The 19,688-nt window shown below is 53.9% G+C and overlaps 1 protein-coding gene across 4 annotated transcripts in view; it reads left to right on the forward strand.

Moving 5' to 3' along the window:
• GSN (gelsolin) overlaps window positions 1-19,688 on the forward strand; it is a 56,827-nt gene that overhangs the window by 36,518 nt on the left and 621 nt on the right. For all 4 annotated transcript variants that reach the window (XM_043453644.1, XM_043453645.1, XM_043453646.1 and 1 more), the window contains 13 exons: window positions 2,014-2,175; window positions 4,117-4,266; window positions 5,641-5,730; window positions 8,299-8,431; window positions 8,914-9,002; window positions 9,189-9,404; window positions 11,355-11,488; window positions 13,512-13,602; window positions 14,687-14,857; window positions 15,485-15,659; window positions 17,121-17,245; window positions 17,477-17,554; window positions 19,251-19,311. In XM_043453644.1, coding sequence (XP_043309579.1) covers window positions 2,014-2,175; window positions 4,117-4,266; window positions 5,641-5,730; window positions 8,299-8,431; window positions 8,914-9,002; window positions 9,189-9,404; window positions 11,355-11,488; window positions 13,512-13,602; window positions 14,687-14,857; window positions 15,485-15,659; window positions 17,121-17,245; window positions 17,477-17,554; window positions 19,251-19,311 — 1,675 coding nt within the window. The remainder of the gene's footprint in view (window positions 1-2,013; window positions 2,176-4,116; window positions 4,267-5,640; window positions 5,731-8,298; window positions 8,432-8,913; window positions 9,003-9,188; window positions 9,405-11,354; window positions 11,489-13,511; window positions 13,603-14,686; window positions 14,858-15,484; window positions 15,660-17,120; window positions 17,246-17,476; window positions 17,555-19,250; window positions 19,312-19,688) is intronic.

Raw genomic sequence — 19,688 nt, forward strand, 5'->3', positions numbered from 1 at the left:
GGCGGTCTTGCTGAACCCTACCAAGGGGATCCTGTTAAAAGGCTTCTCGCTGGTACCAAGAAAGGACACCAGAGGGCGCTCCCACTCACAACAGGGAAAACGTTTCTACTTGATGACCTTGCTCAGAACAGCGGTTTGTTCCTGCCTCTCATCCTGGATGACCCTGGTGACCTGGGCTCTAAGAAAACATGCCGTTGGGGGAAAATGTGGGCCTTACAGATTCTTTTACACCCGGGTTTGAAACCTACCTCCAACATTTACTAGCTTTGAGATCTCAGGCAAGTCTCTTTGCTTCCGGCATCTGTTCTCCGCGTCTGTAAGATGGTGATAATGACGCCTCCCTTGCAGATGACCCCTGCAAAATGCCCAGCACAGTGGCATGATCATGTCGCAGCCAGCTGTGTTCCTCGCTGTGTGTAGATGTAACAGGAACCCAGTCACACTCTGTCTGTCCCTTGCCCTCATGGACTCAGCGCAGCAAGTCAGACCTGGCTTTGCTCTGCAAGGTGAGGCGTCAGTCAGGGACCTGGGAGGGGGTTGGCCACGGTTCCGGCCTTAGTGGCCCATGACGTGAGCAGCTTTGGAAACGGGAGACGTGGTTACACTCCGTAGCTTTGCCACATGCTCACTGAGTGCCCTTGAGTAAGTCAGTTCACTTCGCTGGTCCTCAGGATCACTGCAGTGCAGTTCCGTCGCTCAGTCATGCCTGACTCTTTGCCACCCCCCCTTCAGTATACTCATGGGGAAAATGGGACGCTTGTGGGCACCTTCTCCGCTCTGACTTGACCTCCCTGGGGCTTGGGGCCGGTGAGCATCCAGGGCTGGGGTCTGCTCATAAGGACACCCAGCCCACGTGACTTTCTCCTGTCCCAAGGGTAGTTTTTTTTTTGGCCGTGCTGGGTCTTTGTTGCTGGCCGGTTTTTCTCTAGCTGTGGCTCGCGAGAAATACTCTACCCGTGGCGCGTGGGCGTCTCCTTCCTGGGGCCCCTCCTGTCGCAGAGCACGTGGGCTTCAGTGTTTGCCGCGTGTGGGTTCAGCAGTTAGGGTTCCCGGGCCCCAGAGCACAGGCTCGATAGTTGTGGCCCACGGCTTAGCTGCTCCGAGCGTGTGGGATCTTCCCAGACCAGGGATCAAACCCGTGCCTCCTGCATTGGCGGGCGGATTCTCCAGCACTGAGTCACCAGAGAAGCCCCCACGGGCAGTTCTGACCGCTGCTGGGAAGCCCTCCTGGACTCCCCGGGACTTGATGATGCCTGTGGAGAGCGGCACAGCAGGGGCTTAGATCGCCGCTGCAGGAGGAGCAGGCCTGAGGCTCAGAGAGGGCAAGAGACTTATCCAAAGTCACCCAGCACTCTGGTGCCAGGGCAGGGACTTGAACCTGAGGCCAGTGCCCTGTCCCTCACCCACTGCTGCCTCTGAAGGCACAGCTGAGTGGAACTTGCTGCAGCATCATGGGGGCGGGGGAGGGGGGCAGTCTTGACTCTTCCTAGAGAGCCTTGAAGGATGGGAAAGATTTGAATGAGCGTTTCTTAAAGCGGGTTTTGCAGAACACTTGAGCCGCAGGCAAGACATGGAAGAGAAAAGCAGTATCTTGACTCAAGGCAGGGAAGTGCTGTCTAAAACATGCCAAGCGAGTGTATTTACCATTGGACTTCCCAGTGCCTCATGATGCGGATGGGCGTTGTGTAAGTCAGGGGGCAAGTGAAGGGCACGCCGTCTGCTTCCCTGATCATGGAATCCTTTCCTTGCAGAATATCTTGGGGGTTAGCATTCTTAGAACATTCCTTGGGGAATGCATATTTTGAGAAGGGAATGTTTATAGCATTTTGATCCTGGAAAGTGGGACCAGGGGTCTTTGTTAGTGGAGCACGAGATTCAAAAGGGAGGCAGCAAGGTGCAGAGGTGGGTGGCTGCTGGAAGTCCGCTGGTGCGCGGGCCGGAATGCCCTTCGGATCACTCCTGTCCGCTGCCAGACGCTCTCCCCGGACTAACGCTGTCTCCTTGACCCGACAGAAAGGAGGCGTGGCGTCAGGATTCAAGCACGTGGTCCCCAACGAGGTGGTGGTGCAGAGACTCTTCCAGGTCAAAGGGCGGCGTGTGGTCCGAGCCACCGAGGTGCCTGTGTCCTGGGAGAGCTTCAACAACGGCGACTGCTTCATCCTGGACCTGGGCAATGTGAGTCCTGCCCTGCCCTTTCTCAGGGGCCACTGGGGTGCCCCAGGCTTGGCCTGGGGAGGTGGGCTCACCCGTGTGAGCAATGTGGAGATGCAGTAGGGAGTCACAGGGGCGGCAGCCCCCACGCGCTCCGTGTGTGAGTAACGCACCCACACAGGCCCAGGTAGATGTGTGCGTGTGCACAGACTCAGACTCATCACGCACGTCATGCACGTCACGCACGTCACGCACGTCACACACAGACCTGTGAGCGGCTTCAGTGGATGGACAGCCCCCTGACGCAGTGATATGCATGTCTTGTGTATCTTTTATTCATAGTCACTCACTTGCATGTATATGGCGGGCATGTTCAAAAATGATAGGCTCTTGAAATATAGCCAATATGTTATAATAACTACAAATGGCATGTGGTCTTTAAAAATTGTAAATCACTGTGTTGTACCCCCGAGGCTTATAGTATTATAAGTCAACTGTACCTCAATTAGAAAAAAACTCTATAAGTTCTTGCGTGGCAGGTGTAGACATGTCACCACGATGAGTGTCTCCACATGGAGACTTGGGTGTGTTGATCAAAGACCCACGTGTGTGCATGTCCTTGTGTAGTCGGACGTGCTCACTTGTATGGGTAAGCGTGGGATGCACTAACCCAGACCCACCTTACAGACGTGTGGAGCTTTGTACACATTCTTCCCAAATCCACGTACACCCATCCCCGCAGGAGGACACGGCCAGACGTTCTGTCCCCAGCCTCATGTATACGTGTGGTGCAGTGTCTATTGGACAGGGAGATGGCAGCCCACCACAGTACGCTTGCCTGGGAAATCCCATGGACGGAGGAGCCGGTGGGCTGCAGCGCATGGGAGTCGCAGAAGAGTTGGACATGACCTAGCGACTTGACGGCAGGCAGAGACACACGCTGAGTATAAGCTTGTTATAAAGTGTGATAGGCACACAGAAGAGCGTGTGGATTCTGCGTGTGCGGCTCTATAACTCTGATGGGATGGACATGCCCGAGTAGTTAACACCAGATCGAGAAAGAACGCCACCAGCCCTATGTGGCCTCTCCTAGTTCCTTCCTCCCCATGGGTAACTCTCACCCCAGACTTTCTCCAACAACAGTCTAGACCAGTTCCACCTGTTTCTGAACTTCATGTACCTGGAATCTTTCCTTTGGATGTCTGACTTTTTTTGCCCAACATTCTCTTTCTAAGGTCCATCCATATTGTTGTTGCCTTTAGTTGTAGCTTGTTCCTTCTCCTTGTTATATAAAATTTGCCACAGTTTATCTGTTCTACTGTTGACGGACACTTGGGAGAGTTTGGGGCTCTTCCAAGGGTTGCAACTCTGAGCCTTCTTGCACAAGCCTTTCTTTAAAAACAGGTAGGTACATAATTTTATTAATACTAATATTAATTCATGGTTATTCTTCATGAATGAAAATCCATAGTAGAGAAAGAAAGAAAGGGAAATATCATTTCAAGAATTCTCAGGGATGATGATGAGCTGTCTTGAGAGCAACCAGTCTGAAGCAGACACTGATCCTTGCACACGTCTTTTGGTGGACACTTGCATGCGTTACTGTTGGGTATATTCCCAAGAGAGGGTTGGCTGGGTTGTAGGATATTTGCATATGGAGCTTTAAAAAGGCACAGTCAGATGGTTTTCCAAAGTGGTTGTACCAATTTCACTCCCACCATCAGGCAAACATTTTTATGCACATTCTGTATGCAGGGGTACCTGTGGAAAATGCACATCCACAGCATACCCTCACGGGCCCTGGTACACACAAGTGACACGTGTTGTGCTTGGACGTGGGGTGTGTGTGCTCCGCCAGCCCTCATCTGGGCAAGCAGAGAACAAGGTGAGCTTGTTGTGTCGTTCGGCAGGGCTTCTGTGAAGGTGGGCGGGGGTGCTGCCTCACGTGGGGGCTTTCTCCTACAGGACATCTACCAGTGGTGTGGCTCCAGCAGCAACCGCTTTGAGAGGCTGAAGGCCACGCAGGTGTCCAAGGGCATCCGGGACAACGAGCGGAGCGGCCGGGCCCGCGTGCACGTTTCCGAGGAGGGCGCCGAGCCCGAGGCCATGCTCCAGGTACCCGCGGCCGCGTCCCGGGAGCGCGGGGTGGCGCTGAGCGAGGGGCCAGGAGGCTCTTTCCTTTTCTCCACCCGGCAGGCAATTGTGGGGTGACTTGGGTTTTTCTCCCAAGCCGGAAGAGGCTTCCCCTGACCTCTCCCAGACTCCCCTGAGAGGCGGGGCTGGAGTCCCAGGATCCAGTGCATCCAAGCCGTGAGCCACACCCTCCTGCCAAGAGGGCCGGATCCTCTAAAGGAGCCGAGCAGGAGGGTCTTGGCGTCTTCTGAGGACAAGCCGGGTGCTAGAGCCAGGCCAGAAAGAGACAACGGAGACCCAACCCCCTCTTTCTTCTTCTGATCATTCCAATTAATCTACAACCCATTTCGTCAATTGCATGATGGGCGTTGCCAGCCAGTGTGCTTTGAGGATATATCAATAGAGGTCAAGGTCACTGGGAAAAGGAGACCACAGGCTCTGCCCCGTGCTGCTTGTCTCTCCTGCTTGTCTGGGGCCGTTGAGCGCAGGTTTTTAGGATGAGCAGAAGGGATTGTTGTGGGGAAAGAGCCTGGACACCAAGCGTGGCTTGAGAGGGACAGTAGTGGGGCCATTGAGGCTGGAGAGAGCGCAGAACGGAGGCGTGAAAGTGGATTCTAATGTCACAGGCATATGGGTTCAAATTTCTACTTAGCCACCTTCTAGTGGTGTAGACGAGGTACTTTTCTCTCTGGACTTGGTTTCCTCTCCTGTGAGGTGAGAGTGGTAATCTGTGCCTCTTGAAAGTGAAACTGAAAGTCGCTCAGTCAAGTCCGACTCTTTGCGACCCCGTGGACTTTACAGTCCGTGGAATTCTCCAGGCCAGAATACTGGAGTGGGTAGCCTTTCCCTTCTCCAGGGGATCTTCCCAACCCAGGGATCGAACCCAGGTCTCCCGCATTGCAGGCGGATTCTTCACCAGCTGAGCCACCGGGGAAGGCCCTGTGCCTCTTAGCATGGCTGCAAAGGTGAAGTGAGGTCTGCTGAAGGCATGCGGTGGGCGGTGTTGGTAGCTGTCCTTGTCCTTCTCGGAAGGCTTGGTGGAAACGGTAAACGTCTGAGGGGCTGTCCTGGGGGCAGCGGACCACGGGGTCCTTGTGGAGCTGCCGGAGACGGGTCGGCAGGGACAGACTCCATGGGCAGCCCTGGCTGGGCGCTGCGCCCCGGAGGCACCGTCAGGGATCCCGGACGCCTCCAGAGGGGGTCCTGCCCTGAGTGGAGGTCGCCGTGGATGGTGGAGGCCCGCGTGGCCCCTGCCTGCCCGGGGAGGAAGCTCGTTGGAGCCCAGCCTCCTCCCTGGGGGCGGCAGGCTGCTGGGAGCTCACCGCCACGCTTTCTTCCCTCTCCCCATCCCCGCAGGTGCTGGGCCCCAAGCCGGCTCTGCCCGCAGGGACCGAGGACACAGCCAAGGAGGACGCGGCCAACCGCAAGCTGGCCAAGCTGTACAAGGTGAGCCTGGGCTGGGGCCCCTGGGTCGTGGGCTCAGGATGGGGGTGCAGGAGACCTGGGCTTCCCCAGCTCTACTGGCCGGGGGCTTTGCGCCGAGCACGTGTGGGGGTGCCATGGGGGGACTCGGCTTCTTACGGCTCCAGGGGATGCCCATCTGCTGCCTCGCGGCGTTTCTGCCCCAGGAACAAGCGTGTGAGCGACCGCAGACACATCTGTGTCACCTTCACCGACGGGGCCCGTGAAGTGGGGAGGGCGGAGGGCCGTAGAATCAATGTTGCAGGATTTCTGGGGGGTCTAAGGAGAAGAGGGTTTCAGGGAAATCCAGGAAAGTACTACAGAAGTGTGTGTGTATGCGTGTGTTATGGGTACTGACTTTATTTAAAATTTCTTCTCATGATTTTTAAAAACTGAATTAAGCCTGGTCTTGAGCCAAGGATGTCTGACCTCTGAGCCTGTGATGCACATGTTGTGCCCTAAGCTTATTAGTGGTAAAATAACAGCAGAATGAGGTGCAGATTCGTATCACCGCCATAGGAAAACCACATTACTGATATTTATTCTGATGTTGAAGTAATAATACATATTCGTTGTAAATACTAGGGTTGAGCAATACTCAAGAATGTAAAAAAAATAAGTCAGTCTAATTTTACTAGTTTAAGATAACCAGTACTATTTAAAAGTGGGTTTTAATTACAAAAGTAACAGTACTTAATTTAACAAAGTCAGCCTCCTGTCCTCCCCTCTCCATGGGTTGCCATGGTTACATGGTTACCCTTTTGGTGTAGGAAACCCCAGATACAGCTTTCCGGGTCTCCTTACGTGTTTCTCTGTCTCTATTTGATATTAACAGATGCAGGCTATTCACACTTTTCTGTGGCCTTCTTTTTTCCACTTGCCCCTTTATAACGGCTGTAGAGTATTTTATTTTATGAATGTGGAAATCTCTGCAGATCCCTAATCGATGGGCATGAGGATGTCTCCACCTTTTCCGATCGCCAGCAGTCTCTCTTTGTGCCTGTGTGCTAAGCTTGGCATTAGGGGAGGTTTCCAGATGTGGAGCGTCTGGGTCATAGGCTGCATGATGAGTCAGTGATTGAAAATACTGGTTCTTGCACAGGGAACTATAGTCAATAACTTGTAGTAACCGATAGTGGAGAATGATCTCAAAAATGATATGTGTGTATATGTATAGCTGAATCACCTTGTTGTGTATCTGGAACATTGTACGTTAACTAGTCAACTAAACTTCAGTAAAATATATATATTAAGAAAAAAAGAAACTGTTAACAAAATAGTTAAGTATATTTGACTCCTCAAGATGAAAATTTTTTGGTATATAGCAATTACCATAAATAAAATCAATGGCCAATAAAAGAAAGCGCTGCTGCTTGGGAGTTCCCCGGGTGCCGAGTGGCTTGGACTCCGGACTCTCACTGCCGAGGCCCTGGCTCAGTCCCTGGATAGGGAACCGAGTCTGCATTCAGCCGCGTGGCAGGACCAGAAAAAAACAGAAACACGAGAATACCGGTTCTGGACTTAGACTGTCTGCACTACCCCAGGGAGGAAGGTTCTGCCATGAGAGGTAACTGACAGAAACACAGGATCTGACTTAGACTGTCTGGCTTCGAATCCCTGATCTGGGGCTGTGTAACGGTGCAGCTGACTTCACCTCTCTGCGCCTCGGTTTCCTTGTGAATGAAACAGGGGTAGTAATGGGATTACCTGTAGGGTTGTTGTAGGGATCAAATGAGTTCTATAACTGTAGAAGTTAATAAATTACATAAATTTTTTAGAACAGTGCCTGGCATAAAGTACATTTTCAATAAATGCAGGACAATTATTATTTAACTTCCTGATAACATGTTACTAAACTGCGTTCTGGGAAGGCTCTTAATCACCCTCACCAGTTTACTCAGAGCCTTGTCAGCCCTGGGTACTGTCAAGTCTTTGGAATTTTGAGAAGTAGGGTACACTCAAAAAAGTTCAGTGAACTTTTTATTTTAGGATAGTTTTTAGATTTACAGAAAAAGTGCAAAGATGGCACAGAAGGTTCCCATATACCCCTCACCCAGCTTCCCCTGAACATCGTAACATAACCAGGCATGTTTATCAAAACTAAGAAACATCGGTTCAATGCTGTTAACTAAACTAAAAACTTTATTCAGATTTCCCCAGTTTTTCCTTCCAGGTTCCAGCCCAGTATACCACACTGCGTGTAGACCGCTTTACTTTTATTCTGTACTTCCTTTTTTAAACCGATGAGGTTGGATTTCTTTCTATCAGCTGTACAGTTGTTTCCTACGCCACCTGCGTCCCCGCATTTGATTCCCCTTCCCTTTCTGGGTGACGTTTCCAGCTACACCCACGTGTCGGTCACAGATGTGGTTGTGACCAGGTGGAACAGGACAGAGAAATCCCAGATGAGCCTCAGGGCTGTGTTTCTCTGCACTGTCATTTGAGGTGGGGGTGGGTTGTCGGCCTCCTCAAGCGCGGGCTAGGGGGCGCCGGTGGGCAGGCCGAGGTGGGGAAGGTCACTCACTGGCCCGGGGCCCCCTCTCATCCCCCCAGGTCTCCAATGGCGCGGGCACCATGTCGGTCTCCCTTGTGGCTGATGAGAACCCCTTCGCCCAGGGGGCTTTGAGGTCAGAGGACTGCTTCATCCTGGACCATGGCAAAGACGGGAAGATCTTTGTCTGGAAAGGTACTGGGGCGAAGGGAGGGGCTCCAACAGGGCCTTACACGGGCGCCCCTGCAGCCTTGCAGGGACTCGGCTCATGAGCCTGGGGCGGACGAGGGAGCCTGGGGCTCTGAGTCACAGCTTCCCGCTGGCTGAGTGGCCTCGGCCAAGTCACTTAACGTCTCTAAGACCGTGACTTCCTTATATGCAAGTGAGGACAAGATAACGATCTTCATCACAGAAGGTTGCTGCGTGGATTAAATGCAGCAAGTTTTGTATCGTTCTGAGCTCAGTCAGTGGGTCGGCGTGCTCGCGGTCATTAGCCAGGACCCCTCGCTGGACCCCCGAGAGCTCATGGCGTGATCAGCTCTGCCTGGGGTCTCTGGCCTTGGCCGTCCACCGTCTAGGAACGGAAGGGAGGGAGGTTTGCCTTCTGCTTTCCCTGGAGCGCCGAGCGCTGGCGTGCAGCACTGACCGCAGGCTCTTTGCTCGCCTTCGGCCGACAGGCAGGCAGGCCAACACCGAGGAGAGGAAGGCCGCCCTCAAGACAGCCTCCGACTTCATCTCCAAGATGGACTACCCCAGGCAGACCCAGGTGAGCCAGGGAGCCAGGTGGGACCGTGAGAGTGGGCCCAGCGGGGTGGAGAGGCTGGGTTGGGGGGTGTCCTGCGCTCAGCATGGACGGGGTGTCTGAGGCTCCCTGCAGGACCCCAGCCGGGTGGCCTCTGCGCTCCGGGGACCCCGGTCCAGCCACGACCTTCTCTTCCTCCGTCCCTGCCAGGTCTCTGTCCTTCCCGAGGGTGGCGAGACCCCGCTGTTCAAACAGTTCTTCAAGAACTGGCGGGACCCAGACCAGACGGACGGCCCGGGCCTGAGCTATCTCTCCAGCCACATTGCCAACGTGGAGCGCGTGCCCTTCGATGCCGCCACCCTGCACACGTCCACTGCCATGGCTGCCCAGCACGGCATGGATGACGATGGCAGAGGGCAGAAGCAGGTACCCTGGGGGCTGGGGTGGGCGTGTCGAGGCGCCTGCCTTCTCCCTCCCTGGCCCCTCTGGCCCACCTCTTCTCTGAGGGTGTTTCTCTAAGAGGTTTTGACCACAGTTTTGATGGGTGGGATTCTTTGGTCTTGCTTGATTTTTACAACCAACATGCCCTGAGCACCTGCTGTCTTCCAGGCTCCTTGCCAAGGGTCTGAGACCCCGCTCTGCCCGTGAAGAGTGCATAGTCTGGGAGGGGAGGTGGCCACAGCTGGTTGCTGAGACCTGTGTGGCCAGTGGAAGATGGGAGGTGCATGGGGACTCTGGGAACGCAGGAAGGGCAGTGGAGGTGGGTGGTTGGGGCAGTCTTCGTAGAGATGGGGACCCTTGGGTGGGGCCTCAGAGTATGAGCAGGAGTTTGCTGCCAGAGTGAGAGTGGGTATTTGGGTAGGGGGCTGTCCTGGAAGCCTGGTGTTGATGGTATCCTCAGGGAAGGGCCTTAAATTCCTTGTCCAAAGGTGTGGCCTTGATTCTGTATCAACCATTAGGTGCTAGTGAGGGGTTTTTTTTTAAAGGCAGAAATGTGACAGGCTCAGTTCTGTGCTTCCAGAACTCGCTGTGAAAATGAGTTAGAGGCAGGAGAATGAGAGTAGAGACCTCATGAGGAGGTCGTTGCAGTGGTTTAGGGAAGAGGAGATGGCCTTGAGACCAAGAAGTTCACAGTGAAGATGGAGAGGTGGGGAGTGGAGTTCAGAGATGTTTAGGAGGTAGAATTAACTTCAAACATTGATTCCATCCTACATAATAGAAATGGCAAAAATGTTCATTTTTATTTATTACTGATTTTGTCATTGGTTCATTAGTTAAGTGGAAGAGGAGCGTGCAATGAAAATGATCCAGGCTAGGGCAATGTGGGAACAGCCCTGGCAGCTCAGCTGTGTGGTCTTGGCCAAGTTACTTAACCTTTTTGAAACTGACTTTCCTCATCTGTGAAATGAAGCTTAAGTTAAGTGTTTAGTCCCTGGACTGTAGCCCACCTGGCCCCTCTGTCCATGGGCAAGGATACTGGAGTGGGTTGCCATTCCCTTTTCCAGGGGAGCTTCCCGACCCAGAGGTTGAACGCAGGTCTCCTGCATCACAGGGAGATGTTTTTATCGTCTGAGCCACCAGGGAAGCCCCTGGTGAAATGAGGCTTGGTCCGGCTCCATCACCGTCAGGAGTTTTCAAGGTTTAAAGGTTCTTTTTGCCAGGACTCGCGGTACCACCAGGTGGCGCTGCAGGGCTTCGTGACCACGGACAACCGTGTTCCCGGAGCTCTGCAAAGAGCTCTGCCCGCAGGAGTCATTCCGAGGTCACTCAGTGACGACCCTGCCCTGGCAGGTGATATCTAAAATCCAGACAGCCTGCTGATACAGCCAGTGGCAGCATTAGTCATCATCGTCATAATTATTAAGAGTAGCCGCCACCTGCAGAGCCATCATCCCGTGCCAAGCACTGTGCTAGACTCATTTGATCCTTACAACATCCCTTATTATTCCCATTTTCCAGATCAGGAAACTGAGGCTCATAGACAGTAAGCAAGTTGTCCAGGGGTGCACAGCCTGCGGAGGGGTACAGCCTGGCTTGGCTCCAGGTTGTGTATTGACTGGAACCTGGGCCTGTGTTGCTCTGTGTAACACGCACCAAAAGCATTTTCTAAACCCCCCATGCAGCTACCCGTCCCCGTGCTGCTCTCCATGAGGAGGAAGTACGGGGGGAGCAGGGGTGCACCGTCAGGATCTGGAACAGAAGACCTGGGTTTGAATCTTAGTGGCTCCGTGATTCCGGCAAGTTATTTAACTTCAGGCTGAGTCCGAGGGCAATCCTGCGGTGTAACCGCTACCCAGCACCTGCTGGTTTCTCGGCTGGTCTGAGTTGGGGGCTGGGAATGCCGTCCGGTCTCTAAGCCCAGCTTTGCTCTGGTAGATCTGGAGAATTGAAGGTTCCAACAAAGTGCCTGTGGACCCCGCCACGTACGGACAGTTCTACGGCGGCGACAGCTACATCATTCTGTACAACTACCGCCACGGCGGCCGTCAGGGACAGATCATCTACAACTGGTGAGGGTCTGGGGTCCTGTGCTTGGGGGGAGCCGGGGGCACACGCTGGGAGCATGGCCACGGTGGGGGCAGTGGGCAGGGCTGAGGGAAGCCCGCAGGTGTGTGAACCTGAACCAGGACAGCCCCGCTCCCCTGGGAAAGGCTTTTGTCCCCGGGGCAGGACCGCTTGTCTTACTTCTCAAATTGTAAACTCTTCTCATAAAAGCATCGCATGTCCATTGTAGGACAGACGTGGGGACTAGGGAGAAACGAACAGAAAATCTCTCCCTCAATTCCACTCTAAGTTCTGTTTATCCTCTGATGTTTTCTAACTAAAAATTATTTTTAATTCTTTAAAGAGAGATGATAAATTCATGACTTAAGGATCAAGACAGATTAAAAACACATGCATGGAGAAATCCTGTCCCTGTCCTGTCCCTTTTCCACCTTGCTCTAAAATCCTCACTCCTCTGTGGATGCCTGCTTCCATTAGTTTCTTGTATATCCTTCCAGTAATCATGCAGATAGAAGCAAATCTGACCCTGTATTCCTAGTTCTTCTCCCTTCCTTATGCAAGAGACGGCATGCCGTGTATATTGTCCTGCACTTTGCCTCTTTTTCCCTCACTTAACACGTCCTGGAGCTCAGACTATGTCAGTCCATAAGGAGCTTCCTTACTCTCTTTTTTTTACAGCCACGTAATACTCCACTGTGTGGCTCTCCTGTAGTTTATTTAACAAATTCCCTGCTGATGCATACTTGCTTTGATTCCAGACTCCTACTATTACAAGCACTGCTATGATTAGTTGGCTTAAACAAACATCATTTTGGATGCATAGAGAAGTATCTTTAGAGTGAGTTCCCAGAAGTCGGAGCTGGCTCTGACAGTGAATGCGCTGGTCATTTTGATAGATAGCACCCAGTTTCTCTAGATGAACTTTGTGCCGTTTGCGTTTTCACCAGTGACAAATGAGAGTATCTGTTTCTTCGTGGTCTCACTGGTGGACTGTGTTACCACACTTTCGCTGTTTGTCAGCTTTAGGGTTGATAAAATGATGTCTCAGTATATTTTTCAGTTCGTTTCTCTTACTATGCAATCTCCAACTTTTTATTTTTTTTTATTTTTTTTATTTTTTTTAATCTCCAACTTTTTAAAGGTTGACTGATGGGTTTCTTCTTTTTTAAACTTTTCGTTTTGAAATGACTTGCTGGAAAGTTGCAAAAATGGTGCAGACAGTTTCCATATACCTGTTACACAGTTCCCTCTGTGGTCACCTCTTACTTAACCATAGTTCAGTTTTCAAAACTGGGAAATTAACATTGTTGCAAGACCATTTACTCCTCTTGAATTTTACCAGTTCTCCCACTAATGTCCTTTTTCTGGTCTAGGATCTAACCCAGGGTCTCACACAGTATTTAGTCATCACGTCTCCTCAGTGGCGTTTAATCATCATGTGACAGTTCTCAGTCTTTTAACTTGTGACAGTTCCTCAGTCTTCACTCTTCTTTCCCAGTTTCGATGCTGTGGAAGAGCATTTGTCTTACTCAGTAGGTTGCCTCTCAGTTTGACAACCTCAGACTTTTAAAAGCGGCTTGAAAGAAATGTTTCTGGACTCGGTATTAATAATACACACATGGTGCAAAATTCACGAGAAGGCTTTTAAAACATTTTCTTTGAGCAACACGTTGATCTGTTAGATTGCTTATGCAGATAACACAGGTTAGTTATGGGAAAGTTAGACAGCGGAGGAAGAGGTGAGGCAGAAAGCCCCTCACCGTGCATCTCCCGGTGGGGCAGCTTTAGGACGAGGAAGTCCACTGGTTGTGGTCAGATCTCTGAAAGAAGACGAGACGCTGGGCTGGGGTGTGTGGTGTGTTGGTTTGGGTCCTGGCTCTGGTTCCTTTTCAAACAAACCTCTTTTCCTGTCTATATGTCAGTTTCATTACCTGTAATCTGGAGATTCGCGGGTTTCTCAGGCCCAGGGTGACAGAGGGGCCCCGGCCTCTGTGCAAGACGAGGTGCTGAGGTTCACTTCCCTTCCAGGCAGGGTGCCCAGTCCACCCAGGATGAGGTTGCCGCCTCGGCCATCCTGACTGCTCAGCTGGACGAGGAGCTGGGAGGGACTCCCGTGCAGGTGAGCCCAGCCCGCTGCCCCTCGGGGCCGCTCCCTGGCCCTGCCCATCTGCTCACTCGTCTGACCGTCCCTCATCCCACCCATCCGTCCTTTTGATGAACATTTATGCAGGACGAGGACGGTGCGTCTGCAACTGTGAACACGGATAGATCCTCCCCCGGGCCCCCAGCCCCGCCCTGCCCTGAACCGCTGTGATGTGGTTTATTACAGTCTAGTGGTGCGAGAAAGAGGTTCATCAGACATGCAGGCAGAGGATGTATAATCACACGTGGCCTGAACTCTCAGCATCAGGGTGGAGCTGGGGTCTGAGCTCTGACCCAGCAGTGATGGCTCTTGCTGGGAAGGGACCACGAACCACCCCCCACCACCCAACCCACTTGTGAGGTGATCTAGATTTAGGCAGCACGGATCACGGCTGGAATGCGAAGTGACCCGGGCTCACGGGGCAGGCACAGATGGGACCTCCTCTCCTCCTCTCAGACCTCCTGGTCCCCTCTTCCCGCCGCCTCTCAGACCTCCTGGTCCCCTCTTCCCGCTGCCTCTCAGACCTCCTGGTCCCCTCTTCCCGCTGCCTCTCAGACCTCCTGGTCCCCTCTCCCCGCCGCCGAGCCCTTGACTGCAGGCTGCACTGGCTCTGCGGGAGGGCTCTCCGCAGACCTGGAAGGCTCGTTTCCCACCACTCTGCAGCTTTCTTGGCCGAGGCTGACATCGCTGTCCGGGAAGAATGTCCACGAACCATCCCTGGGCTTCCATTTAAGGGAATATTTGCAAACATGGGCTCTCTGGGTTCTTGGACTAGACCCAGCCTCAGCCAGGCCAGGCCTTGTGGGAGGGGCAAGGCCGAAGCAGTGCCCGGGGGACCTCAGCCAGCAGGGCTGCCTCCAGCCTTCCTGCACCTCCTGTTCCCCAGCCAGCCCCTGCGTGATGTAGGGTCACGCCGCCCTCCACACACAGACGCAAGCGTGACGGGCTCGTGTGGGGTGAGCCTGGGCCGCGCCAGCTGCTCTGAGCTGAGCCCAGCATGTGCGCACAGGACGATGCTCCCACCCCCCTTTCCTGACCTGCTCTCCCGTCTCCCCCTCAGAGCCGTGTGGTCCAAGGCAAGGAGCCCGCTCACCTCATGAGCCTGTTTGGTGGGAAACCCATGATTATCTACAGGGGAGGCACCTCCCGCGAGGGTGGGCAGACGGCGCCCGCCAGTACCCGCCTCTTCCAGGTCCGGGCCAGCAGCTCCGGAGCCACCCGCGCCGTGGAGGTAATGCCCCGGACCCCGGGCCCCCGCAGGACTGGCAGCTCGGAAACCTCCCAGGCCTGATGGGCAGGCCTCTGGGCACAGGGTCGGGTGGGGTTGGCCGAGGGGCTAAAAAGCAGCTTTTTGTACCTCCCTGCCCGGCAGGATTGTGTGTCTTAGATTTCTCCTTGTTTCGAGAATGCCCAGTGTCTCTTGCATACCTTCTGTGATGGGCAAGTCACTACCTAACAGATACTCCAGTCTTCACAATCTGGATGTTGTTCTTGATTCCATTCCAGTTGGCTGCTATCCCTTTTATGGTGGAAGGTGCAGAACCTGAACCCAATCCTACTGAGCAGCCTAGAGGACAATGGGATTATCACCTCCTTTGTTCTAGGTGCTCAACTTCTGTTAATGCATCCCAGATTTCTAGAATCTCCTTGGCTAAGCACAGTGCATTCGTGGCTCATGGGAGTCAGCTAAGTGCCTCAGTGTCCAGAGTCCTTGTCCTCAGCTCTGATGGGGTACACGCTCCGTCCTCCGAGTCTGCCCTTAAGAACTGGTCTTGCTGCAGCGTCTCCTGGGCTGCGAGGAGGGGCTGAAAAGTTTTTACCTGTTTCCTGGTTGATTAACTGAGCACTACCCTCCCAGGTGATGCCCAAGGCTGGCGCGCTGAATTCCAACGATGCCTTTGTCCTGAAAACCCCCTCGGCCGCCTACCTGTGGGTGGGTGCGGGAGCCAGCGAGGCAGAGAAGACCGGGGCCCAGGAGCTGCTCAGGGTGCTTCGGGCCCAGCCCGTGCAGGTGGCGGAAGGCAGCGAGCCAGGTAGGAGCGAGGGGTGGAGGGGCGGCTGCTGTCTGGGGGTGGAGCTGTTGGGCTCCCGGCCTCCTGTCTGCTCGGGCTTTCGTCATCCTCCTCCTGCCTCAGCACTTGTTCCCTAACGTGCGTTCATTAAAGTGGGTGAGATGAAAAGGGGGCTTCCCTTGTGGCTCAGACAGTGAGGAATCCACCTGAAATGCGGGAGACCTGGGTTTGATCCCCCGGTCAGGAAGATGCCCTGGAGAAGGGCATGGCAACCCACTCCAGTATTCTTGCCTGGAGAATCCCATGGAGAGAGGAGCCTGGCGGGCCACAGTCCATGGGGTCGCAAAGAGTCGGACACGACTAACACGTACACACAAGATGAAAATGAGAATGTGGTCAGTGAGAGGGAGGCATCTGGGAGTTAGAGAAAGGAGAGCTGTGTGGGCTGGGGAAGCCGGGGAAGGCAGCTGCAGGGGGGCTCACTTGTGGGAAGCCTGGAAAGATTGTAGGCGGCAGCTTCAGCCTCATGGGGGCTGTGGTCTGTCGGAACCTTGAGGGTCTTCATGGACAGAAATGCCACAGGCTGGCCTTGTTTCCACACCATGGGGCAGGAACGCTTCCGTTACGCTAACCCTAGATCTTTCCCTCCTTACTTCTAAGCCCTCTCTCTCTTGCTTGATGCTAAGCAGGGATGGGGAAGAACAGTTTGGTCTAGAGTCACATAATCCACTGAAAAATGTCTGAAAGAATGGACATGTTCTGTATCTGCTAGGTCTGATTTGGTGGCCACTAGTCACATGTTTATGGGCTTCCCTTGGTGGCCCAGTGGTAAAGAATCCGCCTGCCAATGCAGGAGACTCAGGTTCGATCCCTGGGTCGGGAAGATCCCCGGGAGAAGGAAATGGCAACCCACTCCGGTATTCTTGCCTGGAGAATTCCACGGACAGAGGAGCCTGGTCGTTAGTCCATGGGGTTGGAAAAGAGTCAGACACGACTTGGTGACTAAACCACCACCAGTCACATGCTTAAGTTAACATACATTTAAATGTGACTGGTGGGAAAATGCATTTAAATATAAGTAGCACATGTGGCTAGAGCAGGTATAGTGGGAAGAACATAGGCAATTGGAGCCAGATAAGGCGGCTTTTCTTCGGCCCAGCTGTGTGACGCTGGGTGAGCTGCTTGCCCTCTGAGCCTCGGCTGCCTCGTTGCTGAGCGGGGATAATCACCCCGCCCCACAGGGCTGTCGTCCGTGTCTGACCCGGCTCCGTTTCTGCCGCCAAGTCTGCCCTCCCTGGGCCTCTGTTGCATCACCGTCGAGTCCCGAGGCCCTCCCTTCTTTGTCACGCTGGGATTTTACGATGCCGGGTGGCGGTTGAGAGCACTTGGCTTGCGCAGGCAGTGTCTGTCCCAGAGTCTAAGGGGGTGTGCGGGAGGCGGGAGGTGGTGTCAGCTGGTGACTGGCGTGGCCTCCCCTCGCAGACAGCTTCTGGGAGGCCCTGGGTGGGAAGGCCGCCTACCGCACGTCCCCACGGCTGAAGGACAAGAAGATGGACGCCCACCCGCCGCGCCTCTTCGCCTGCTCCAACAAGATCGGGCGTTTCGTGGTGAGTCCCCGAGGAGGCCTAAGGTCGCTCCCTCTGCTCACCCCTTGGGAGGTGTTTTCCGGGGGGCAAGCTGAGGCATCCACAGCAGGGGCAGGGAGAGACCTTCTGATGACCTAGGACAGACCCCTCACAGGCTGGAGCCAGCTCAGCAGCTCCCCACGGAGGGCAGAGAGAGCTGAGGGAAGGCGGCTTACAGGTGGGCTGTCATTAACCCCTTCCATCCCTTCCTAGATCGAAGAGGTCCCCGGCGAGCTCATGCAGGAAGACTTGGCCACCGATGACGTCATGCTCCTGGACACCTGGGACCAGGTAACGGACGGCCCCATGAATAACTTCCCTCTCTGAGCTCCATGTCCTTACCTGCAGCATGGGTGCGATGGTGCCTACCTTGCATAATCCCCGCAGATGAGAGGCAGATAGAATCCCCTTGCCAACAGCAAAGCACCTTAGAAAGGCAAATCAGATGACCAGCATTCTTCCCCAGGCCTTGGGGGAACATGAGCTCTTACTTTGAACCTGTTGGTAAAGAAAGTTGGGCTTTGGTTCACATCTCATGCAGGCGTAATCTCTCACCTAGAAGGAGACATTCCCCTGTCCCCAAGGGCCTTGCATCCTCGTGGGGGATGGCAGTCATTAGCCCTTCCTAGCAAGCTGTCTCCTCTCTGAGTTGTCAGGGTTAGAGGTAGCTGCCGTGCAGGTGCAAGACTGCCCTCCATCTGCCCGGCTTCTTCTTGGGCTCCCTGGTTGGAAGATCAATACCAAAGGGTTTGCAGTTTAGCCATTCAGCTGCTGGCAGCTTTGTTCCATTGGCACCTTACTCTGCTTGTTCATCTGTTCATGCCCTCAGTCAACACGTATGAAGCATCACTGTCTTCCAGGCAGAATGCTGGGTTGCTGGGAGTCCTGTGATGAACAGAATAGACACCATACATAGCTGGTGTGGAGGGGCTGGTGTAGCAGGGCACACAGCTGTCCATAAGTAAGGGCGAGAAGGTCTGCGTTCTGTTGTCTGATACCATCTTATGAATGGGGCCCCTGGTGGCTCAGATGGTGAAGAGTCCACCTGCAATGCAGGGGACTTGGGTTCAGTCCCTGGGTTGGGACAATCCCTTGGAAAAGGGAATGACCACCCACTCCAGTATTCTTGCCTGGAGAATCCCATGGACAGAGGAGCTTGTCGGGCTACAGTCTATAGCGTTGCAAAGAGACACGACTGAGTGATGAACACTTTGACATTTTATGAATGATAGGCATTCTTTAAAATATTTTAGATACACATCAGAATAGATGACAGGTAAAAATCAGCTGAATTGATTTTTTGGTGTAGTAAAGCTCATCCTAAGACTCAAGACGGTGGTCGTGGTGATGATTTATTTCTCTTCCAAGCCTTAGACCCCTGTTGGCTCAGACACCCAGCAGACTCTCAGGGCTTACTGGGTGGATGAATAAACCAGTGAGCACATGTTCGTCTGCACATTCGTTGAATAAGTAGATGCCCCAAAATGGATCATTCGTGAACTTCTAGAGCAGGGTCTCTGTCTGATGGCTGTCCGCGCTTGGTGGTCGATGTTAGTGACTGGAGCAGGCTAGGGTGGGGGCCGTGGACGTGCGGGGGAGTCTGAGGCAGGTGGAATTTCTCATCATAGCGGCAGCTGCTGCTCAACTGCATCCGCCTGCGAGCGGTCGTTGTTGCCAGAGCCTCCCTGTTCTCAAGGGGAACTGTGGTCTGGATGGAATGTAATCAGCTAGTAACTCCATTTGTCCAAAGAGACACGGCAGACCGCCTCCCAGGGAGGCGCAAAGGTCACCAGCTCACTGTGTCTGTTCCCTGCCCTCTAGTCACAGTCCAAGGGCTTTGTGGTTGGGGCGGGGGTGGCTTTGTGGTTGGGGCGGGGGGGTGCCCGGCCCACACCTGGAACCTCCTCCTCTTCCTCCAACAGCGAGCTGGGTCAGCACCCCTCGTGTGGCTTCATCTCACACCTTTCCTTTCCCACCTCTCCTCCAGGTCTTTGTCTGGGTTGGTAAGGATTCTCAAGAAGAGGAAAAGACAGAAGCCTTGACCTCTGGTGAGGACCCATGCGTGCCTGCGGGTCTGTTTCAGGCTGTGGGGTGGGAGCAGATTCTGTGTGCGGGTCTGGGAGTTCGTGACAGCGGGGTGGGGACTTCCTCCCCCACGGCCAGCTCCTGGTGAGCCCTCTCTGGATGGAGAGAGAACAGCTCAGTTCCTGCAGAAGCCGTAGGTCACACCAAGAGGAAGAGGCAGATAGAAGCTGCTTCGGGTTCCCAGGATGCCCAGGGAATAACCGCATCGGGATTTAGATGCGGGAGAGCAGATCTCTGGTAGCTGAGTAGAGTCTGATTTGGGCGCTGGAAATCCAAAAGCTGGTTTCTTTAATACCTTCCAGTAGGGGATGCTAGAGAAAAAGGAGGCACGCTCTGTGAA

Source organism: Cervus canadensis, chromosome 30, assembly GCF_019320065.1.
Source record: "Cervus canadensis isolate Bull #8, Minnesota chromosome 30, ASM1932006v1, whole genome shotgun sequence".
In the NCBI taxonomy this organism is placed as follows: domain Eukaryota; kingdom Metazoa; phylum Chordata; class Mammalia; order Artiodactyla; family Cervidae; genus Cervus; species Cervus canadensis.